The sequence below is a fragment of the Amblyomma americanum genome, chromosome 1, assembly GCF_052857255.1.
Source record: "Amblyomma americanum isolate KBUSLIRL-KWMA chromosome 1, ASM5285725v1, whole genome shotgun sequence".
NCBI lineage: Eukaryota > Metazoa > Arthropoda > Arachnida > Ixodida > Ixodidae > Amblyomma > Amblyomma americanum.
This window is the reverse complement of record NC_135497.1, coordinates 345,411,026-345,431,990: the sequence shown is the minus strand read 5'-3', so window position 1 is coordinate 345,431,990 and position 20,965 is coordinate 345,411,026. Positions and strand designations below refer to the sequence as shown.

Sequence of the window (20,965 nt, the reverse complement as noted above, 5' to 3'; positions counted from 1 at the left end):
GACACCACTGATCCACAGCTTTTCAAAGTAAAGCACACCTCATAGGGCTTTGATGCCTTCTTCTGGCTCCGAAAACAAGTGCACTTGACATACACCTCATCAGGCCTGCAAAAAAATGAAAAAATTTCATGTAAACCATTTAGAGGAATCTTTGACCACTGCATACTTATATCAGTTTTTTGTATTTGGTGAACTATGGACATGCCAAACAATTACATTCGCTTGAAACTGCATTACGATGACATGTGGAGCTCACAATATATTGTGTTTTTTTTATTTTTTCAGGTACTAGTATCCTATGGTGCTCCTCCTACTCTTGTATGGCAGCAACATGAATATACGTTTGTAGCGAGAGCCTCGTTCGCCAGACAGCATGAAACATGCTCTGAGCGTGCAGGTTCACCACAGACTTGATTCTCGTCAAAGGAAAACTAATTATAAAGGATGTGCAGAGTCAAAGATATATATATATATATATATATATATATATATATATATATATATATATATATATATATATATATATATATATATATATCTCAAAGGGCAAAGCGGCTAGAGGTTTATGCTGCAGCGCGCCTCCCGTGACCGACTATCGGCGCAGATAGGCGAGGCGTCTCGAGTTACCGAACACACGGCACCGGCATGTCACGTCGCTTCCCCCTTGCTTCCTCTACACGCTTGTTCCAAGAGATTAGAGAGCAGCCCACGCAGCACGCTTCAGTCATTGGCGCAGAACACTGTACAGACGCAGGCTTGTCTAGAGCGCCCGAACTGAGGCCCGTGAAGCAAGAGATGAGAAATTTAAAAACAGGCGTTTTCACGGGTAATCCCAGCAAGGCAATCGCTGCAGCATAGCGAAACAAAGCATTTAAAAAAGTGAAGTTCTCACATAAAGCAGCTGCGTTAAGATTTCTGGTTACTTGTGTAGCACACCGATCCTGAGCTCTCTAGACCAGCGTGCACACATCAACACGGCTTCAGACAACATTAAGTACGAGGTCGCGTTCGTATCGCATTTTCGCCCAACATGACGCCCGAGTTCAAGTCTGTGCATTAAAAGTTGTTAAACACGCTACGCTTATATTGTTCCTAGTGAGGAGACATATATGCTGCGGTTAGCAACTAAATTTAAACGCGTTCTCTGCCACTGACGTGCAGCGCGGACGCACTTCAGTAGTATGCACGGACGCAGCAGAAGCACCGAGAACGCGAATCTTTGCAAGTCCGCAAGAGAGGCACTAATACTGTACCTGCAGGATGACACGGCAACGCGCACTGTCGACGGATCGCAGTCCATACCAGCTTGTAGCTTCGCTGAGAGGTGCGGCCGGACGGACCACGCACACCGTGGGCATCACGATAGGAGTCCAAAAGCCTTTCCGAAAATCCGCCCGGGATGATGGTCAGGTCCTTCGACCACTGCAAATTTTCCGCCATCTCTTTCACAAATGGAACCAAAGTATTGTGGACGAAACAAGGTGGAAACTGGTGCAAAGGCTGAGCAGAGCACCTGTGCGTCTTCTAGGTGCCCAAAATATGGCGACGACGCCGACGGAAGCTGCTGATGATGATGCCTGCCAAGTTGCCAGACTGAATTTTCTAAAGGGTCTATTAGTAATAACATGTTGACAATGTTTACCTATTATTTAATTGTGGTTGTATTTCTATACCACAACCAGTAGGGCTTCATTTGCCTACCAAATTCAGTACACAGCTGTCCCCCGATGGGTGCCCCTTGTTGTCGGAGTATGTATGTATGTATGTATGTATGTATGTATGTATGTATGTATGTATGTATGTATGTATGTATGTATGTATGTATATATATATATATATATATATATATATATATATATATATATATATATATATATATATATATATATATATATATATATATATATATATATATATATATATATATATATATATATATCGGAACGAATGTATGCATTGTGGACGGAGCTACAAGTCTCAATGCGAGTTGTGCTGTTTTCTAGTTGCTGCCATAGATGGCGCTGTGATCTCACGGTGGTAGTGAAACCCCACGAAATCTCGAAACGTGATGAGCAGTTGCTGCCACAGATGGCGCTGTGATCTAAGGGTGGTAGCAAACCCCACGAAATCTCGAAACGTGCTGAGTAAGAGCTAACGCTCTTAAAAACAGCAACGATGGCGAGCGTCAGGCGTAAATGCACGTAATAGTGGTCTCTTTAGGGGCGGTAAAAACTGGCCATCATTAGCGAGGAAACGGCGACGATGCCGCCACCAGGAAACTTTTTCAGAGAGCAGAAAAGTTCGGAGGTTAAAAGAGTAAACAATTTAGCGCGTATTTTGGACCGTTCTCTCCAAATATATTACTCTCCGACGGAACGCAACTGGAGACGAAATCCGTTACCGCCCTGCTATCGCCGTTGCCATCCTGAGCTCGTCTTCCTTGCCCATTCGCTCCTACCGCAAGCATTCATTGCCGAACGCTCCTTTCACCGAGCGTTTGTTTTGAAAATCAAATACGGTTTTAAAGAAAACGAAAATACTCGCAAAACAGACATTGATATTTCTGGCAGACGAAAACAGAGAGCGAGTAAACACTATCGAAGAACCTACGTATAGTTTCGGATTACGTAAAAACCTCGAGGACAAAAAGGACAAAGACGAAGCTTTGCCTGTGCTAGCAGAAGGCTATGTCATGAAATATTTTCTTCAAAGTACTTCCGTTTCTCACAAGCTTGCTCGGAAGGAAATTCAGAAACTTACGGTAAAATAAAAGTGCCATGAGTGGCAGTGAAGTTTTATTTTTCTTTCAGCAAAGTTCCTCGTGCAGTAGCTAGTAATGTTATACCAGCCATCGGGAGTACCTATCTAAGCGTTCAAGCTTTCGTGGTCAGTCAATTTTCCGGCTTGGTATATTAGAATGAATTCCGCATCGTGGACGCCTGTTTCGCATCAAAAACAAACCAGTCATGACTTCATGCTGCTCCAGCCTTTACATAATTGCTTAGTGGAGTGCTTAATCATCTCAGTCAATCAGCTTTTTGATCACTGTTTAGCAAATTTTAACACAAATTCTATGTAACGTCTCATCAGGTGCAATGATCACTCCGTAGGAAGAGTGGCTGCCTGCGACACGTTCTTAACGATCAGCAAGTTTAGCTCTCTTCAAATGATTCCTATTTAACTGAGAACGCTCATTCCAACGACGGCAAAAGCCCAACAAATTCATTTCTCTTAGACCAATCTTTGGAGAGAGAGAAAATAAGAAATAATCCATCGGGATACCATCAAAGATGGTGCAATATGAAGCTCTAGCGGGCCTATTAACCCGGCCTCCTAAATGAAGTCCCTGATGAATGGGGCGGTGAAACATGAAGCTATCGTTGAAATTGAGAGCAACATTGAGAGCCATTCGCTGACCGAATGCGCACAGCCGAACGGGTTGGTGCTGAACTGGCGTTCAAACGCCCCAGTGGCATCATCGTGGTTCGCCTGTCTCTCGAGTCATGTGGGTTCGGCTGCGCCTTCTACTCCGATTATTCACGAACACAATGCTGTGCCCGGCAGTACTAAAACACTTCGATCCCGCGTTCACTGGCAGGTGCAAACACTGTGGGGAGGTGGCTGACACCTACCACTTGGTTTGGGCTTGCCAGCGCAACTCAGCTCTCTCCCCCTACCCCAACCCTACCAGAGAGGAATGGGAGGCGGCCTTGCTTGGCTGTTCGGACCTTCAGTCCCAAGAGGCTTTTGTCAAGAAGGCTAAGCTGGCGGCTTCGACCAATGGGGTCCCGGAATAAGGACTCCACCCATTGCGGGGCTCTTTAAAGAGCCTCACCTCTTTCATTAATTTTCACCACCACCACCGCCATTGTGCACTTACTGTTCCTAGCGCCGTAGACCCATCTTGTCGGCAGCTCTAGCTCGCACTTTGACGCTTTTTCCCCACATCACAGGGCGGACAATTCCGAATTTTCATGTACTCGTCACTCGCGTTCGCGGCGACGTTCGCGAAGTGCTTCTTCCGAGTACTGCTTGAGGCAACCATTCTCTGCCATCGTAGCGGACGAGCGTGTTTCAATGGGCTATTTGGATTCAGATCCTGAGCTGTGGTTAGATCGCGACAGATATCGTTCTCCTTTTGTGGATTCGGAGAGCTGCTCTGGATCGCCGATTGCTATGCGCCATAAGAGTAAGCGCGCTTACGAGCCACGCACCACTCGAAATGAGCCCCATGCCACGTGATGCGGCGGTAATAAAAAGTCTACAGCCACGTTTTCAACCGCCACTTAGCTTTTCAGTTTCATGGCTTCGGTGACAGCTTTTCTGCGCGAGTTCGTTATCCGTAGCTAGCAGCCCAGCGGACAACTAACTAAAGTAATGCTCAGAAGGGGGCTAGTTGGTTTTGCGTGTTGAATTTACAGGAGTGCGCTAACTTCGACTAGGCATTGGACCCGGTGAAAAAACCACACGGAACAACTGACCGCTGCACTCAGTTGCTCCTGCGTTGATTTTGGGGCGGTAGCACTACTAGGCGCATTTTCCGATTTGGAGCATACATATGTATAGTATGTCCCCGAAGCCTGCTTTGTAGCAGGCAGCCCACCTTTCCACCGCATTGTGCGCAATCTGCCAGGTGTGCACACCTGGCAGGGCTTCATCTGGGTAAATGCCTTCAAGGTAAATGCCTTCATGTAAAGGCCTTCATGTCAAAGCACTTTGTGTTAAAGGCCTCATGATAAAGGTCTTTACGATGAAAGCCTTCATGGTAAGTGCCTCCCGGGTAAAGGTCTCTAGATGAGATGCCTTTATCTTTAAGGCGTTTAGTGTAAATACCTTTAGGTCAAAGAATGCTTTCGCATTCACAGCACGTGGGATAACTTCCCAGCGTGCTCCTGCACGATATCCTCCACTTAGCTATGCTAAGCCGTCTGTCAGTTTTTTAATGCAGAGATGCGTTCTCAGCCTCCACCTCGCTTTTTTTGCGTTCGTGTTCGAATCCTGAGTGCCGCCGCAAGTTCTTTGCTTCTCGGATGCTGCGATTCCGGAGTGCATTTTAGATTTTGATCTCAATTAAGAATTCGAAGCCTGCCAGCAGTATTGGACGATTGTGAGCCTCAAGGAAGAAAAAAGGCTGCTTTCCGCAAATATATTTTGTCGTTGCTAAATTGAACCCATGCCCAAGAATAGTGCGGATCGAAGACCGCCCATATTTTTGCTGGTTTTCACTGGCTCTGGTTGGTATACCACAGTCTAATCAGTCGACAGTTCTTAGAGGGGCTCAATATGTTTTAAACGAGGAAATTGTGTCAGTACTCTTATTCTGAGAAGTGCTTTGTTATTAATGCCGAAATGTATTTTTGGCTTCCGTCTTGCGTCTTCTGATCTTGGAAAAAGCGGTCATGTTTCGGGTTCTTCGCCACAATCGTTGTTATCGTCAGACGATGCCAAGGGCTTCGAAACGGCTGTTGGAGGCTTTGCGAGCGTCTCTGCAAGGTTATAAGTAGTTATCAGTGCGTCTTATAGTGGCTGGCCGCCTGTACTATGCATGTTAACGAAGAGATTGAGGGAGGGATGAAAGGGGCAGAAATACTTTTTTAAAAACGCAACGTTTACTCTTGGCCTGGCGGAGTTCCGTGACTTAAGCGTAATAGCGAGAGCGTTATCAGTTAATAGGTTTGTGTGTTTTCCGACAATTCTTCGCAAGGTGCCTCCACACTGCATTTATGCAGCAGTAGGCGTCACTCGAGCTATAGGACCTTCTGAACTTTTTTCACCGTGTCTAGTCCCTTCACACAAATTTGTGCACTGTCGCAAATTCATTGGGCAAGTGCAGCCCGCCGAACTATTTCGTCTCCATGCATGTACTAGGTACGATGAAGTTCTGTGGCATTTTGACAGCGAAAGACTGTGCTCTTATGCGCAACTGCTTAAGGTTATCATCGCCACCGTGAACCCTGCACCGACCCCGCCCAGAGCCAGTCAGCACCTCTGCGCCCAGCATTAGGTAAAAAATACTCAATGAAATAAAAAATCCGGCTTTCATGTGCGCCACATGGCAAATCAATTATCGGATTTCTTGGGCGGCGTCATCCATTTCGAAGCTTCTCAGCGTCTTGTATCTCTTGAGAAATAACTCTGGGAGGGCTACCAAGCTACAAGCCAAATACTTCGTTGGATTTTAAGAGAACTTCTTGTTGGGCAGGTTGGTAATTAAATTGATCATTCTCCTTGTAAGGCGCCAAAACCACACACACACGCTCACGCACACACACAAGAGAAGAGAACGGGATAGAGCGCCACCCACAACTGGTTCAATTTGCAGAAGCCACATACATGCATATATATATACAAAGAAGTCGTGCGCGACTGGATGTGTGAATATGCTCCTTGTGCCGGCGCTGGCTATCTGTATATATATATATATATATATATATATATATATATATATATATATATATATATATATATATATATATATATATATATATATATATATATATATATATATATATATATATATATATATATATATATATATATATATATATATATGCAGTATGTGGTTTCTGCAAATTGAACCAGTTGTGAGTGGCGCTCTATCCCGTTCTCTTCTCGTGTGTGTGTGTGTGTGTGTGTGTGTGTGTGTGTGTGTGTGTGTGTGTGTGTGTGTGTGTGTGTGTGTGTGTGTGTGTGTGTGTGTGTGTGTGTGTGTGTGTGTGTGTGTGTGTGTGTGTGTGTGTGTGTGTGTGTGTGTGTGTGTGTGTGTGTGTGTGTGTGTGTGTGTGTGTGTGTGTGTGTGTGTGTGTGTGTGTGTGTGTGTGTGTGTGTGTGTGTGTGTGTGTGTGTGTGTGTGTGTGTGTGTGTGTGTGTGTGTGTGTGTGTGTGTGTGTGTGTGTGTGTGTGTGTGTGTGTGTGTGTGTGTGTGTGTGTGTGTGTGTGTGTGTGTGTGTGTGTGTGTGTGTGTGTGTGTGTGTGCGCGCGCGCGCGCGCGCGCGTGCGTGTGTGCGCGCGTGTGTGCGCGTGCGTGTGTGTGCGCGTGTGTGCGTGTGTGTGTGTGTGTGTGTGTGTGTGTGTGTGTGTGTGTGTGTGTGTGTGTGTGTGTGTGTGTGTGTGTGTGTGTGTGTGTGTGTGTGTGTGTGTGTGTGTGTGTGTGCGCGCGCGCGCGCGCGACAGCGCAAGTTAGGCCACGCCCAACCTGGCGAAGACCTCTTCGAACCTGGGGCATCCTAGGGACCGGACCCTTTTAAAACCGGACGACGAGTGCCATGGGAAGGAATCCTCGATCATCCTCAGATCTTCTCAGATCCTCCGACCTTCCCCCATCACCCTCCAATGGGTTCCTAAATCTTGTAAATAATATAAAATAAACCCCCTGTACAGTTTCCTTCATAACCAAGTTCGACGTCATTCGTAGAAGGGACCTGCGGCGCTGAAAGAGCCAGCTCACTCAAGGACCCCTCATCTCTAACAGCGCCTTACGAGTACAAAAATTAATTGGTCTTTTACATGAAGTTATATTGTTTCCCATTGCAGTGTCCCCGCTATATTAAATGTTGGCACGTGTGTTCACCGTCGAGCTTAAGACCAGAACGCAGTTGTATTTTTTTATCTTTCTTCCTGTATTTTGTTTTTTTTTGTTCATTTCTGCGCGGTCCTTGGGATCCCGTTCCATGACTGTCAGTCTCGAAATACAACGTCCAGGGCTGCAAAAGTAATATGGAAGTCAGAAGAGCTTCTCAGCGCGTCCATGCCTTTCCGTCGTCATGGAAAGTGAGGAATATACCGTCATTCTTAGAACTTAATCATATAGTGCGCATATTCCGCACCTTAAATAAGGCAGCCAGGTGTATTTAACTGCCGGGCCCGTTGTTTGTCGTAATAATCATTTCCTGTTTCTGAGAAAGATTAATTCGCTAATTTAGATGTTTTTTATTCCGTAGTGGAATAGCATTTCAAAATACTGTGGCTGAGCCGAGTGGGGTAAAATAAATCTAGCACGCAAATTAAATTCTAGTAATGCGTTTTAAATGCAATAGCTAATTTGCGGTGCGAAGTTGGAGCTTGAATATCAGCAATGGACGCTAAACAGGTATACGTCACGTTGATCGATGCTTGTCGGATGGACGCTCACAGAACTAATTTAAAGGGAACACCGCAAACGGTCAATGATATAAGTGTTTCAGGTTAGCATTTGCGCTCTAGCTTCCGTCAAACTATAGAATTAGTTCGAGCAGTTTCACTGTTTGATCATGAGAACGGCGAAAATAGCTACAGTAGATTGACTTCAGACCGAAAAGGGAATAAAAGTAATATGGGGAGGCTCATTACCTGGAATTTGGCGGCCTATTGCTAAACTATGAAAATTAGAGGGGACTGATCATTTTTGTCTCATATTTGGCTTGTTCCTGCCTATATGAATTGTCAGGAGAGCTAAGAACAGGGGCGAGATCCGAAGAATTTTGCAATACGTGAGGGGGTTCGCTGTTAATTGGCTCGTTATTGTGACTCGTATATCTCTTCGGTAGTCGTCACCATCGACGAGCGACCAGGCGTGAGCCTGCGACGCAGCACAGTTATGAAAGAAAAGCGTCGTGAACATGTAAGCCTCCTTTCACCAATGGTCGCTGTGTTGCTATAGGCGCGTTTCTCACCTGCTATCATGACAAGTGTTATTTAAAAGCGCTTTTTGTGTCAGTGCCCATGTTCACGAAATTTATTTCGCCCAAAAGTGCTTCATGAATGCCCGACCCGCGAGCGCCAGCCGAACACGGTATACGATAAGGAAAAGTGCTAGACAATCGAGTGTAGTTTTTACTTCATAAGGCTTCACGAGTGTCGCCCCTGTTTATACTAAAAAAAAACGAATTCTATGACCGTCAAGGTGTACTTAAGGTGTTGTTCTGTAACGAAAGCACATGCCTGAGAAAGACAGAGGGCAACATTGGTCTCTTGCCTTTCATTGTTTATTTTATTTTAAGGGGAGGAGGTGAAGATAAGCGCCAGTAAGAATACAACAAGGCTTGCTGTGACACAGCAGCTTGGCAGCAAAGAGAGTCTCACGGGTGGCCGTGGTTGGCCACCTGTGGAATAAACGCCTCACAAATGCTGCCGATATCAAAGCGTTATCCAACCTGCAACGAGGGCCCGCGGGCATAAGGCGCTAGGTTTGCTTTCTGAATGTTGAAGTTGATTTTCTGTCGGGAAAAACAGGTTTTATGGAAAGTTCGGGGATGGTAAACGAACCACCTGGTTCGCTAAAGGAGTCAGGAGGTACAGACATTGTGAATTTTTGCGCCATCACCCTCTGAACACTTTCTGCTGGATGCTTTTGCTTTCCTCTTGCTACGGGGGCGTCCAAAAAATTTGTGACTGCTCAGTTTCAGCATATTTAATAATTGTAAAAATTGAAAAATGTTTTCTTCAAATCACAGTTTCGCACTCCTTACTTCAAGCGGCATTTTGTATTACAGGTGGGGCCACTGGCGTCGTAGGATTTGTGTCTAAGGGCAGTACTTCAACAGGGGTTTGAAAAAAAAATCAGAGAACTGTTAGGGGATTAGCCTTAGGTGCTCGCGGTAAAACCACAAATGAGGCCGTACAAGGGGCCATGGGTTCGACATCATTTGAAGCGCGGGAAGCAAGAGTAAATTATTGTATGAAAAAAAAGGTTGAAGAAATTGAAAGAAAACAGATGGGCAGCTAAGGTATTTAGTACTTGTACAGAATGACCGTTTACTCACTGTGAAGGAAATGATTAGAAAACTAACCATTTAGAGTAGAGAAACTAGAACGGGGAAGTACAGAACTTTAAATGCAGGGCCAGAGAAGCAGAGGGTGTGAACTGAAGTAACTTAATAGTAAAAGGCCAGACGCTAGAAATACAGAGAAAATGGAAAAAGGAAATCAGGACGGAGTCGTTCTATGCTAACTGATGAGAGCCACTATTTGAAGCAGATCAAGGTGCATTCGAACGTGCAGCTACAAAAGAAATTCGACTAAGATGAGGACACACGTGCAGTGCGCGGTGAATTTGAGGAAACAATGGAGAATATTTTGCCATAATGTGGCGCTATGCATCCAGGTGTCGACGCAGGCACAATTAGTAACCCCGAGGCCTCAGATTTCTGAGATAGTGAAGGTACATGAATACATACGCGGTGAAAATTAGCAAGAAATGGTTGGAAGGATGGTCACTTAAAAGCCAGGCAATTACCGAAAGATATAAACCCAAGACTCAAAATTGTGGTAGCGTAAAAATTAACACGATTTGTAGCTTAAACGAAAAAAAAAGCTTCACATTTTGGTTTAGGGGAATAATAGAAAAAATACCGATCATGACGGCACCCATCAGCACCCCGTTTTAGCGCTCCGTCCGTCCGAAGCACAAGGCTAAATCAGAGTGCTGTCATCGAACATGCGCGTGAATTATGGACCTTAAATCCTGGGTGGACCACATGTCACCGTACTTCTCGCCCTTTTCCAACACAAAAAGACACGGGAATGGTATATGCTTTTCGTCCAAAGAAGCCGTCATCAGTACAGCGCGCCGTTAGTGCCGTCATCAACCACTCTCATACTTCTAACTACGTCTTCCTTTATACGTATTTCTTTACGACTTACTGGAAACCTCTCATGTATCGAAAGCCCGCACGCTTTTTTGAACACGATGACTGCACCGTCAGCAGTGTTTGGACCGTTGATATTAACTTTTTAAAAATATTTTAAACCTATAGCCGAATATTTTGGCGGCGTTGGGAGCTAGATTTGTTGGGTTTCCTGTTAATACACCGTGCGGTTCTTTACCGCAGCCAGCACACATCCTTATAGTTCTTCTCTCCGCCTCGCCGGTTAAGTGATCTGGTGCATGACCAATACTGCATAGACAGTTCTGCATTAGTCGCGTATATTCGCGATCATGTGTGGGTGATTCTGTGCTGTTCAGAACATTTTACTTCGATGTACATCCATTATTCAGTATGCTCGGAGTCGTGCTTGAATCGAGCGAGGTCGACTAACTCCGTTATTCTGATCCCGGCGACGGCCAAGTGTGCGTGCATATGTTGTCGTAGCTTTCGTTTCACTGTGGGCACAAGTTCACCCAATGAACAGTTTGCTGCTGCAAGTCGTTGTACGTCTTGCGCCCAGCATGTCACCTCCACATCGTCGCATCATACAACCTCCCGCGGCATATGCATCTCATATATCACATACCATGCTAGATATCATTTCGTGTATCATATATACCTCAAAAGTCATGTCTATCTGCTGAAGGGAAGAATAATTGATTTTCAAAAATGCGAACATCTATCCGCTTTCAACCATATAAAGGTAAGGTGGTTTCCATATCATGTGCTTTTATTTTTCAGATTATTCAAACGATTTCATTTGCTTTGAGAGCGCAAAAATAGGCGTTAGAAGAAACACCGACGCCGACCAGCTGAACCAAAAAGGTGGCGTTGCGACTTTTAGTGCACGGCTTTCGTTTACAGCAAGGTCCCCGTGCTTGGGGGCGAAATTCTCTCCCTTTAATTCAAGTGGTCGCAATGAGGCCCACGTGCTGGGAGCAGAAGTGTCGTCTTTTTAATTCACTTTTGGTTTTCCAATGTATCGCTCCGGCCAGACGGGATTCCGTCGTACCCTGGATTCAAAAGCAACCTTCATTGACTCGTTAGTTCTTTCAAAACATTCGCATTCGCAGGCACCTTTAGCTAGCTTCAGAAAGCAGGACACTGCTGCGGTATATCGGTCTTCATTTCGGCTTTGTCAAAGTAATACTTGCAGCGCCATCTATAGAGCAGTCACCCAGTAACTCCGCAGATCACCGTTGAGCGCGGTAAGTTCGGACGGTCCTTATGAAAAAAAAAAAACATTTACTTTTAGCGGTCACTCGCTATATTACACGAATCTCAAGCAGCAGCGCTAGGCAAAGTTGGTGGGAAATGGGGTTTCCGCCTATTTCATGTGTGTGTTCGTTAACGTCGTGAAAAGCAATCGTTTACAGCGAAAGCTGGGATAGCATTGCAAATGCCATTTAGTAGAAGCAATTTAGGGGGAACAAAGGCAGCCGTGTAACACGGTATGCATAACGCATTCGGCCACGTACCTCAAAGCGCGACTGAGCTGTCCACTGACAAGGGGGAAAGTTATGCGCCTTTCATTTCCTCAAAACCAGCGGTATCTGAACCCTCCGTTGGTTATGAGAAAAGGAAAGCCACATAACTGCCTCAGTTCGTAGGTAGACACCATCGCCACCTCGCATAATCAATTAAGCTTTGATCTAATAATTTTAAGGTACTTTTTTTCTCAACTCTTCATTAAATCATGTGGGAAATGCAGTTCTTTGCGGATCACTGACAGCCATTTGGGTTTAGCGCCCAAAGCAGATTTTTGCATTAATACTGCACTTTCTGAGACTAAATTTTGGTGCCTCTCAGGTTTCTCTTCGTTTGTTTGGCTGCTAGACAGCTTTCCTCAGGGATGACCGCGGAAACCAGTAGTCCAGGGGTACAGTCAACATTAATGTAGCAATCGTTAGGTTCAATAAGTGAACCTAGTCGTCGATTGCTGCCTGTGCTACCACTCCCAAACTTAATACAAATGTTCGAGCATGTGGCTTGGGCTGATATTAGCACCGCGGCGCATTGTCCGCTGAGTCCGAGGCCATGCTACACGGTGTGTTTGCGGCGACTGCTGATAGCGGATGCCTTGCAGCCACTCTAGCATAACCCAGTGGCCAAAGGAACGCGACGCTAATATCAGTCCAAGCCACGCGCTGGAGCATTGGTATTAGGTTTTGCAGGTGGCGGTACACGCGAATAAACTGAATGAACGTCTTACCGTCACCAAGTCATTGATTTGGGGCACCCGAAACTGTCGGAGGACACAAATGAATGTGTCGCCGCTTCCTCCAGAGCCGCCACCGGTTCCTACACCGCCAGCAGAAGACGTTCCACTGCCTATTCCACCGGTTCCTCCGGCACCTGATCCACCCGTACCAGTTCCATTTGTACCAGTCCCGCCAGTTCCACCTGTGCCAGCTGCACCATTACCAGTTCCGCCAGTGGCAGTTCCGCCAGTTGCCGTTCCGCAAGAGCCAGTCCCACCAGGGCCAGTTCCACTAGTGCCAGTTCCACCAGTGCCAGAACAACCAGTGCCAGATCCACCAGTGCCAGATCCACCAGTGCCAGATCCACCAGTGCCAGATCCGCCAGTGCCAGATCCACCAGCGCCAGATCCACCAGCGCCAGATCCACCTGCTCCAGGCGCACTTCCATCGCCTCCGGTGCCTCCGCCGGTGCCTACGCCAGTGCTTCCGCAGACCTGTGCATCACCGCCACAAGGCGTACCCACCCCACCGCCAGTGGTTCCACCCCCGGTTCCGCTGGTGCCGCCTTGATTTTGGGTGCCTGCCGCGCAGGTGGAGCACGCTACCAGGAAAGAGTGTGGAATGATAATGAGAACATCAGGAGAAGGCAGTTTGTCGAACAAACCGATCCGAATGGTATCAAAGGTTGTTCATCCCAACACTCTGCTTTAATTTTCGAATGCACACCTAAACGGAAATACGATTTTGCGAGGGAAAACACGAGCAAACAGTTGCATGGGATTTCAAGGGAAAGTTAAACCAAGCGCATGTCGATTATTCTCGACCTACGTCCGGTAGAACATGGCCCAAAATCGGGTGTACTTTTTGAGGTGAGGCCGTTTTTGTTGCGCACGAATATAATATTGAAAAATTCTGCGCTCGCTCGAAGCTTTTGTGAGAACTGCTATTTCTTTCTTAGAGACCGATGAGAAAAATCTGGTGAGCAGGTACCGCCGTACCAGCACTTTAATAAAACAACTAATTAATGAACCTTTGTTATGAAATTTATTAACTAGATTCACACACGCTACCGTTCATCAGAGAAATTACTGTAGCTCCAAAGAAGCAGTCGGAGCTTTCATGATACGCTTGGGAGATTTTGAACTGAATTGTTGGCATAAAAAAGACCTTGGGCCGTATTCCTAGTTTCGTCGTTTCCGAAACGGTCGTTTTCTGCCCCATCCGACTGGTCGAAACGCCAGAAGAGGATGTGACGGCTTGTATGCACCGAAAACTGGCGAAGAAACCGGACGGTGACGTCACGCACTTAGCGGACGCTCCCATAGCAAATGCTCAAGGACCCCAATGAGATAAGTAGCCAACATGGCGGCGGGCTCTGAAACGGAGCCTCCCACTTCGTAGTAAACTCGTCGGCGTTACTGCTTTTTTCGGCACGTCAGCTGACTATAAATTTGATGTCGGGGCTTTCGCTTCGTCTTATCTTGCCTATATTAAATTGTATGGACATTAACTTTTACCTACTTTTTTTATTACGTTGGATTATTCGGTAGCTGCTACGCCTAACAAGCACCGGTTTATTACAGAAACGGTTCACTTTATGAAAACCCGATGGCGTCACTGTCACCGAAGTTCTCTGCGTATGCGTTTGCGTACGTTGATCGATCTGACATAAAACGCAGTTTCCAACAACATTCTTGCGTTCACTACATGCAAACGTGCATTCACTACTCTAGAACTCTCGATTAGCTGTCGGAGCCCCTCGCATCATGACCGTGCGGAGAGTCTGGCAGCATGCATCCGCTTATCATGTGGATGGCTAAGTAAATCGAGAAAGGTCACTACACCAACGCGCTTGACATGACAGGGGTGGGTTTTTTGGTGTCCCTTACGGTTCTAGATAGCCGCGGTGCTGTGGTTCTGCGTTCAGCTCGCGAGTCAGCTTGCAAGGTAAGTTTTCAGGCGTCAGTAGCCATGTGTTCGTTTCGTGCCATGGCAAACCTTTTCAAACTTTGTCTGTGATGTCTCCCAACGTATACACGAAAGGAAACGCAGAAAAAAGTTTTTTCAGCTGATACCTTTTATTTATTTACTGCAAAAATGAAAGACCTAACAGCGGTACCTCACGGTGCTTGCAGTGCCTTCATTAAAGTAATGAAGAGCGTAAATTACACACTGCACAAAGGTCCGAGAACAGCAGCAACTGACGTTTAGCGACTTTTCAGACGTAAAGTGGTCACGGTAGCTTGCTGGGACAGCACGGCAGCGAGCACGCATATTGTGTAGCGAGTGAGTGCACGCCACAAATTTTCCCCGTCTCTTTTCCCCCTCGTGATAAATGGGAAACGCCGTGTTGTGCGAACAAACTAGTTGTCTTTTATTTGCCATCTGCAATCGGTGGCTGCAGCGGCCGCGACCAGTCACTGTAATACCATGCGTTGTTGGCGTACATAAATATTCCTTTTTAAGCAGGCCTCGGGCCCTTACGGTCAGAAAAATAGTATCTGAAGTATTGTTTGTATTTATTGAAGTCCACTGGGTGAATGAAGCAACTTTGATTACCTCTTAACTGTGGCACCTGATGTACAACTATAGATATAACTGAATTTTTTTTAGACGCGTTACGTTTATCGGCTAAGAGCGATAGTGCTGCTGGGCGTTTCACTGCGACAACTGGAACGCAGTGACATCCTGGCGCCGCTCACAGTTGCCGCTGAACTAACATCCGCTTCCGGCGTTTCGAGCAGTCGGGGGGACTTAACGGCGACCTAGTTCGTATATCGTGCGGGGTTTTGAACTCTTACGCCACTGATTAGCGCTGCGGATTGGGCCAGTCTGTCAGTTGTTTTACTTATGAGGAATAGCGTGCAAAAATACGCGTAGAGACATGAAAGTTAAAGACAACGCTGTTTCAGAAATAATTGTTTTCTGGAGAGGGGTCGGGTAAAATTAAGTTTAGTTGTTAGTCGGCACCTGTATTCGTGTGCCTTTAAAAATAAAGATGTATTATTAATCAACGCTTGCATATGGCTTTTCAGGCCTGACCAGCCAGTTCAAACGGACTCTTAAATATCAATTTAAAACTGTCCATAACACCCTTTGTATAAGTGCTTGAGGGTGTGTTAAAGACGTCGCGAAATAATCTTGACAGTAGTTTGGTTTTCAATGGCTCCTACGTTGGAGTGTCGTCTTATACTTGGTGGTTAAAACTTATCAGGGAAGCATCGGTGTGTGCAAGAAGAAAAAAAAATTAGGGACCAATGAAGGAGGGAACCGGAATGTAACCTGCCCTCTGCAGTCGGCGCACCTCTTTAGAATGAGGACTTCTGAATTAAATTTATTTTCAAAACAAAGCAGTGAGAAAAACTCTATGAGAATGCTTGAAAATTCCAGATGTTCAATGAGCTTTAGAACCCATTGGAAACTCGAGGCCTAATAAATTTTATAATAGCAAGACATAGGCGAAAAAACTGCCCCGCTGTGAGTTCTCACGAACAGTCAAAATGAATGCTGTGGTTCGTAGAAGATAATAGCTGCGTCGCCATCTTTTTTTCTGAAAAGACGCCTTTCACGACTATCTAACCGTAAAATCTTCATGACTGAAATATAATTTTCAAATAAAGTTGTTTTGCAGTTCCTGGACAAATGACACACTTATTGAAATAAAAAAAATGAGAGTGCGAATCGCACTTCCTGTTATGTTCATGCCTGCGGTTTCTTTTGTTCATTTTTATTATTTTTTACCCTGCCAGAAAGGACAGTGAGTTAGCTCTTCTGCGAATGCCTCTTCTTCAGCTTTCGCGGCTTTCCTTTTTAATGCTGATTAATTTTTTTCGCTTCAGTGAGTTCATACACTGCAAAAAGTAAAGCAGTTCCAGATATTCCGCTTAAAATTTCTCGTCGCATATTTTCTTCACCTTCATGAATTTCCACACTCCTACTGAGCCAGACTTTGAGTATCTTACCATGTACATGAGTGGAAGTATTCACCGAATACGAAAATTAGAAAAAAAAACTGCGGAATTCTCTGTCGCGAGCCGGACGCCTTATCTCCGGCCCAGCGGTAGTCAAGTTTTCTGCCTGACTACCGCTGATCCGGTTGCTTTTACTTAAAAACAGCTGTTATTGCTGCATTTTCAATAAAGCGGCATGATCGTGCGTGCATTTCGAGAAGACCAGCGATCCAAACGGCCAGCACTGCACAGATCGCGTTGCTACGCATTGAGCTAGCTTGCGTAGCTTGATGAATGAAGCAACAATACAGAAAACAGCTGTGCGTCCAGGAAAATCTCTGTTCTAAACCAAATATAATGCATATGCTGATAGTTTGTCTGTCGTGAACAGAAAAGCACGTGCTGGCGTTCTGTTACATGATTCGTGGCAAAAGAGACACAATGCAGTTATAAACTTGCGGCCACGTCACGCATTCACCGCGCATTGGCGCTGCAATTTGAGGCGTATATGATTACATTTCGCGACGAATCATCAATTTTTGTTTGTATGCATCGGCAAACAATGTACGGTAACAACATACCCTCTCAATAAGCTCTGCTGTTTGGTTTCGGGGGCTGTTATCCTCCGTCATGTCTCTCACGAAGCGCGTTCTGCTTTCTCGTGTCGCATTAACATTCCCATTAAAACATTAGCATTAACATTAAAACAATTTTCTGGGCAGGTACCTGCGCATTCGTAAGACTAGAGCAACACTTCCTTGAGGATGTAGTCTTAAAAAATAGGTTTCCACTAGTCACGACACCTTTCTACAGACAAAGCACCGTTGCATCTGCAAAAAGCAAAAAATACAAAAAGAGGAAGATAGTTGCTGTGTAGTATGGCAGATAGAGGCTTACAACCAGAAGCCAGCAGTCATGAACAACTCTTGACATCTTTTGTTCGCCTTTACAGTGCAACCACCTAACGGCTATGTTCCCATCAAACGCCTGCTAGCCTGTTCGCAGTGACTTACCCCGTCCATAAGGGAAAAGTAGAAAGGCGATAAGGGCAGGCAACAGCCAGTTCGAAGAGGCAGCACAGTTGCAGAAGAGCATTCTTTCCGTAATGCGACGGTCAGATCCCGGCGGACAGCAAACCTCGCCGACCGAACCGACGTCTGCCAGAGTTGTCGCCCCACCCGAGCGACAGTGCGCGTCGGTGAGCTTCCCAGATTGGGTGACGTCACAGGGGAAAAAAAAGAATGTCGCGATCTATCGCGAGACAAAGCCTGTCACAGGTACAGCGCCTGATGTCAAAAGCGAGAAAAGGACATTGCATGTGTCAGCGGCATCTGGGTCGGGTTTGCGCCTACGATCGACGCTGATCTTATCTACGACTTGATCGACGGCACCTGATTTTTTTCTTTGGCTAGGGCGCAACAAGGCTTGTAGGACGGATGGAGATATTTGGGTCTTTCGAAAGCGGCTTCCACGTGTGCGCGGTCATGTCTGGCTGGGGATGCTTCCCTGGAAGGTCGATGCGGCGGCGGCTCCTGCCGTGGGGTGTCGTATTTTACTTCCTTGTGGGACATCCGAACGGTGTAAATGCCAAGGAAGTTGCCCTGAGCCCTAGTTTCTAGGGCTTGACAAGAAAGGGTATTTTCGAGCTCGGAGTTTCAGTCGCAATCACGCACGAAATTGTTCTGTTTCAATCTGCACTTCTATATGCCGAATTTGCCGGACACTGATTTCCTGACAGGTGGATAGTCAACGGTTACGGTAACAAGTAACGGATGCGGTATTCTACGACGCCGTTCACCCAAGACCAGGCCCCTCGTTCTCTAAAAAGGAAGCTAAGGGCAGAAAATTATTTGAATCTATAGTCTGAATCCCAATTTCTGCTCGGTAAAAATTCCTGCGCTTACCCCATCTGTGAGAAAAGAGATTTTAACTAAAATGCATTCCTGTCTAAAATCAAAAGTCGTAAAGTTGAAAGAACAAATTGCGCGCGTTTCTTTAATATGCCGCCCAAATTATATGCGGTATATAAGTTAGACCACATGCAGTAACTTTGCTTTTTATTGCCTATGCGTTTTCAGTTGCTCTGCAATTTCAGGATCTGTTCCTGTTATTCGGAGTCAGTCAGAGACCTGGGAAAGTCGGTGGTAGTCTCTTGTCTAGCGCCAAGAAGTTCGTGCCGGATCGACGTTATCGTTGGCATGCGAAACATTCGTTAGCATCCCTCATAGCCTCCAGCGGATAAGCAGTGCGTGTTTCAATATGCCGTTTTATACGCAAGACGCCCCTACAACCCTTGTTCTTATACGTTGTGATGCACGGTCCCTTCCTGAAAATCAGCTCCTCACATCAAATCCCCGTCTCGCACTAATAAGCGACCACGATATTGTTCTCGTTCTTTTTTGTTTCGTCATGTTAGCTTGAATTTACTAGCGAAGGTGAACTTAAATGTCCTATTTGCCATAAACAACATTAGAACAGTAACTATTCTTCCGAAGATAATGGGCACTGCTGCGGTATCTCGCAGGGTTGCCAAACACCCCGGCTCATTTCCTGAGCCCGCAGTCACGGCATCAGTGCGCCGTACTTAACAGCTGGGAGTAGGCAAGAAAAGATAAAGCGACATAATCCTCTATTAACCGCGCCTCCTAATAACAAGGTTGCGGTCTGGATACACTGTCTACATACAGAACCCGTAAATACTGTCGATTGTAAAAACAAGCCCGACTTTGTTTAACAAGAATTTTGTTTTAATGAAATGTGTTTACATCAGGTACCTCGGCGGCGCCATATACCCTACTGCAGCCGTTACATGCCTTTAGCTACGCTATGGTAATGATGAGGAGGAAAATATGTTTACAACAAAATAGGCGCCATAAAGCGATGTCGATGGGCATTCAGGGCCTCTTTTTATTGGCTGATAGATGTAAAATAACACTGCTTTAAGGAATCATGTTTCTCGGGAGACGTCGTTTCTATCAAACCTGCCTTCATACCTCTTATTTTTACTACGATAATTTGCTCGTAATTTTTACGAAATAAGGTTGCAAGGAAGATGGACATGTTGCAAAATTCGGCGAATAAAATACTCGTTAGTGTGCTGTGCTTAGTCTTAGAGTGACCAATTAAGTCGGCCACGTTTCCTAGATGAGCCTAGTTCCTAGTTTGGAAGAAGTGTCACGAAGTGTTCGGAAGAAGGGCGCGAGCAACGCGAACTTGCCGAGACAGTAGCAGCCACATGTTCGCTTCGGCAATGCCCCGAGTACCGAAGCTGGTATCACACTTGACTGTGACAAACTTGCTTGCTCTCGGCGGTATCGTTGTGCGGTCGTCAGAGATGCGTAGTGTTGCTCTGTGTGGCTCGGGGTCTCTAGTAACGGCTCGCTGTGTCGAAAACGATACCAACTGCTCATGAAGGTTGACGACCGCGCCATGCTCTTTAAGGAAGTCCATGCCGAGAATCAGTTCTTTGGAACACTCTCGTAGCACGGTAAAGGAGCCAATGAAAGCTGCACCTGGGATCTTTATACGGCAGGTGCAGACGCCAACCGGCGTCACCACATGGCAACCAGATGTGCGTATCTGCGGCCCATGCCAAGGTGTTAGAACTTTTCTGAGGGTCGTGGCTAGGTGGCTGCTCATGACCGAAAAGTCGGCTCCGGTATCCACGAGTGCTGACACGTCATAGCCATCGGCGGCAACATGAATATCAGCGACGGAAACAATGCTTTGACAACTCGTCGGTGAGGTGTTTGGTGCCGTCGTCGATGGGGTCGTCGGTGAGGTCATCGGTGTGGTCGTCGACGCGGTCGTCGGTGGGGTCGGCGGTGGCATTGTCGTTGCGGTCGGCGGTGAGATCGTCTTTGAGGTCGGCGGCTGAGGTCGTCGGCGTTCGGGTCGTCACATACAACTGTCGGATGGAGGCTGTTCACTCTCTGCGGCAGCGGCGGTCCTACCCCCGGAGGCCGCCGTCTTCAGTTTTCCTGGCGGGGGGACGTGCGTCTGAATTGGCCAGCGGATGATGCGTGACTGGGAACCCGTCTTGGAGACGGTGACCTAGACTGACGTCGTGGAGGCGGAGAGGGCAGCACATGATCGGCCAGGTACTGCTCAATGTCTCGCGGTCTCTCACAATAGCGTGGTCGAGGTGCGCTCGCTGGAAATCCTCTTAATCCCATCCGCCGGTATGGTC

General features: G+C 46.3%; 1 protein-coding gene across 1 annotated transcript in view; it reads right to left on the bottom strand.

Moving 5' to 3' along the window:
• LOC144100053 (uncharacterized) overlaps positions 1-17,925 on the bottom strand; it is a 29,411-nt gene extending 11,486 nt beyond the window's left edge. The window contains exons 1-2 of the mRNA XM_077633104.1: positions 17,790-17,925; positions 12,838-13,427 (exon numbers count right to left, since the gene is read on the bottom strand). Of these exons, the coding sequence (XP_077489230.1) occupies positions 12,838-13,427; positions 17,790-17,871 (672 nt within the window). The 5' untranslated portion in view covers positions 17,872-17,925. The remainder of the gene's footprint in view (positions 1-12,837; positions 13,428-17,789) is intronic.
• Between the last annotated feature and the right edge of the window lie 3,040 nt (positions 17,926-20,965).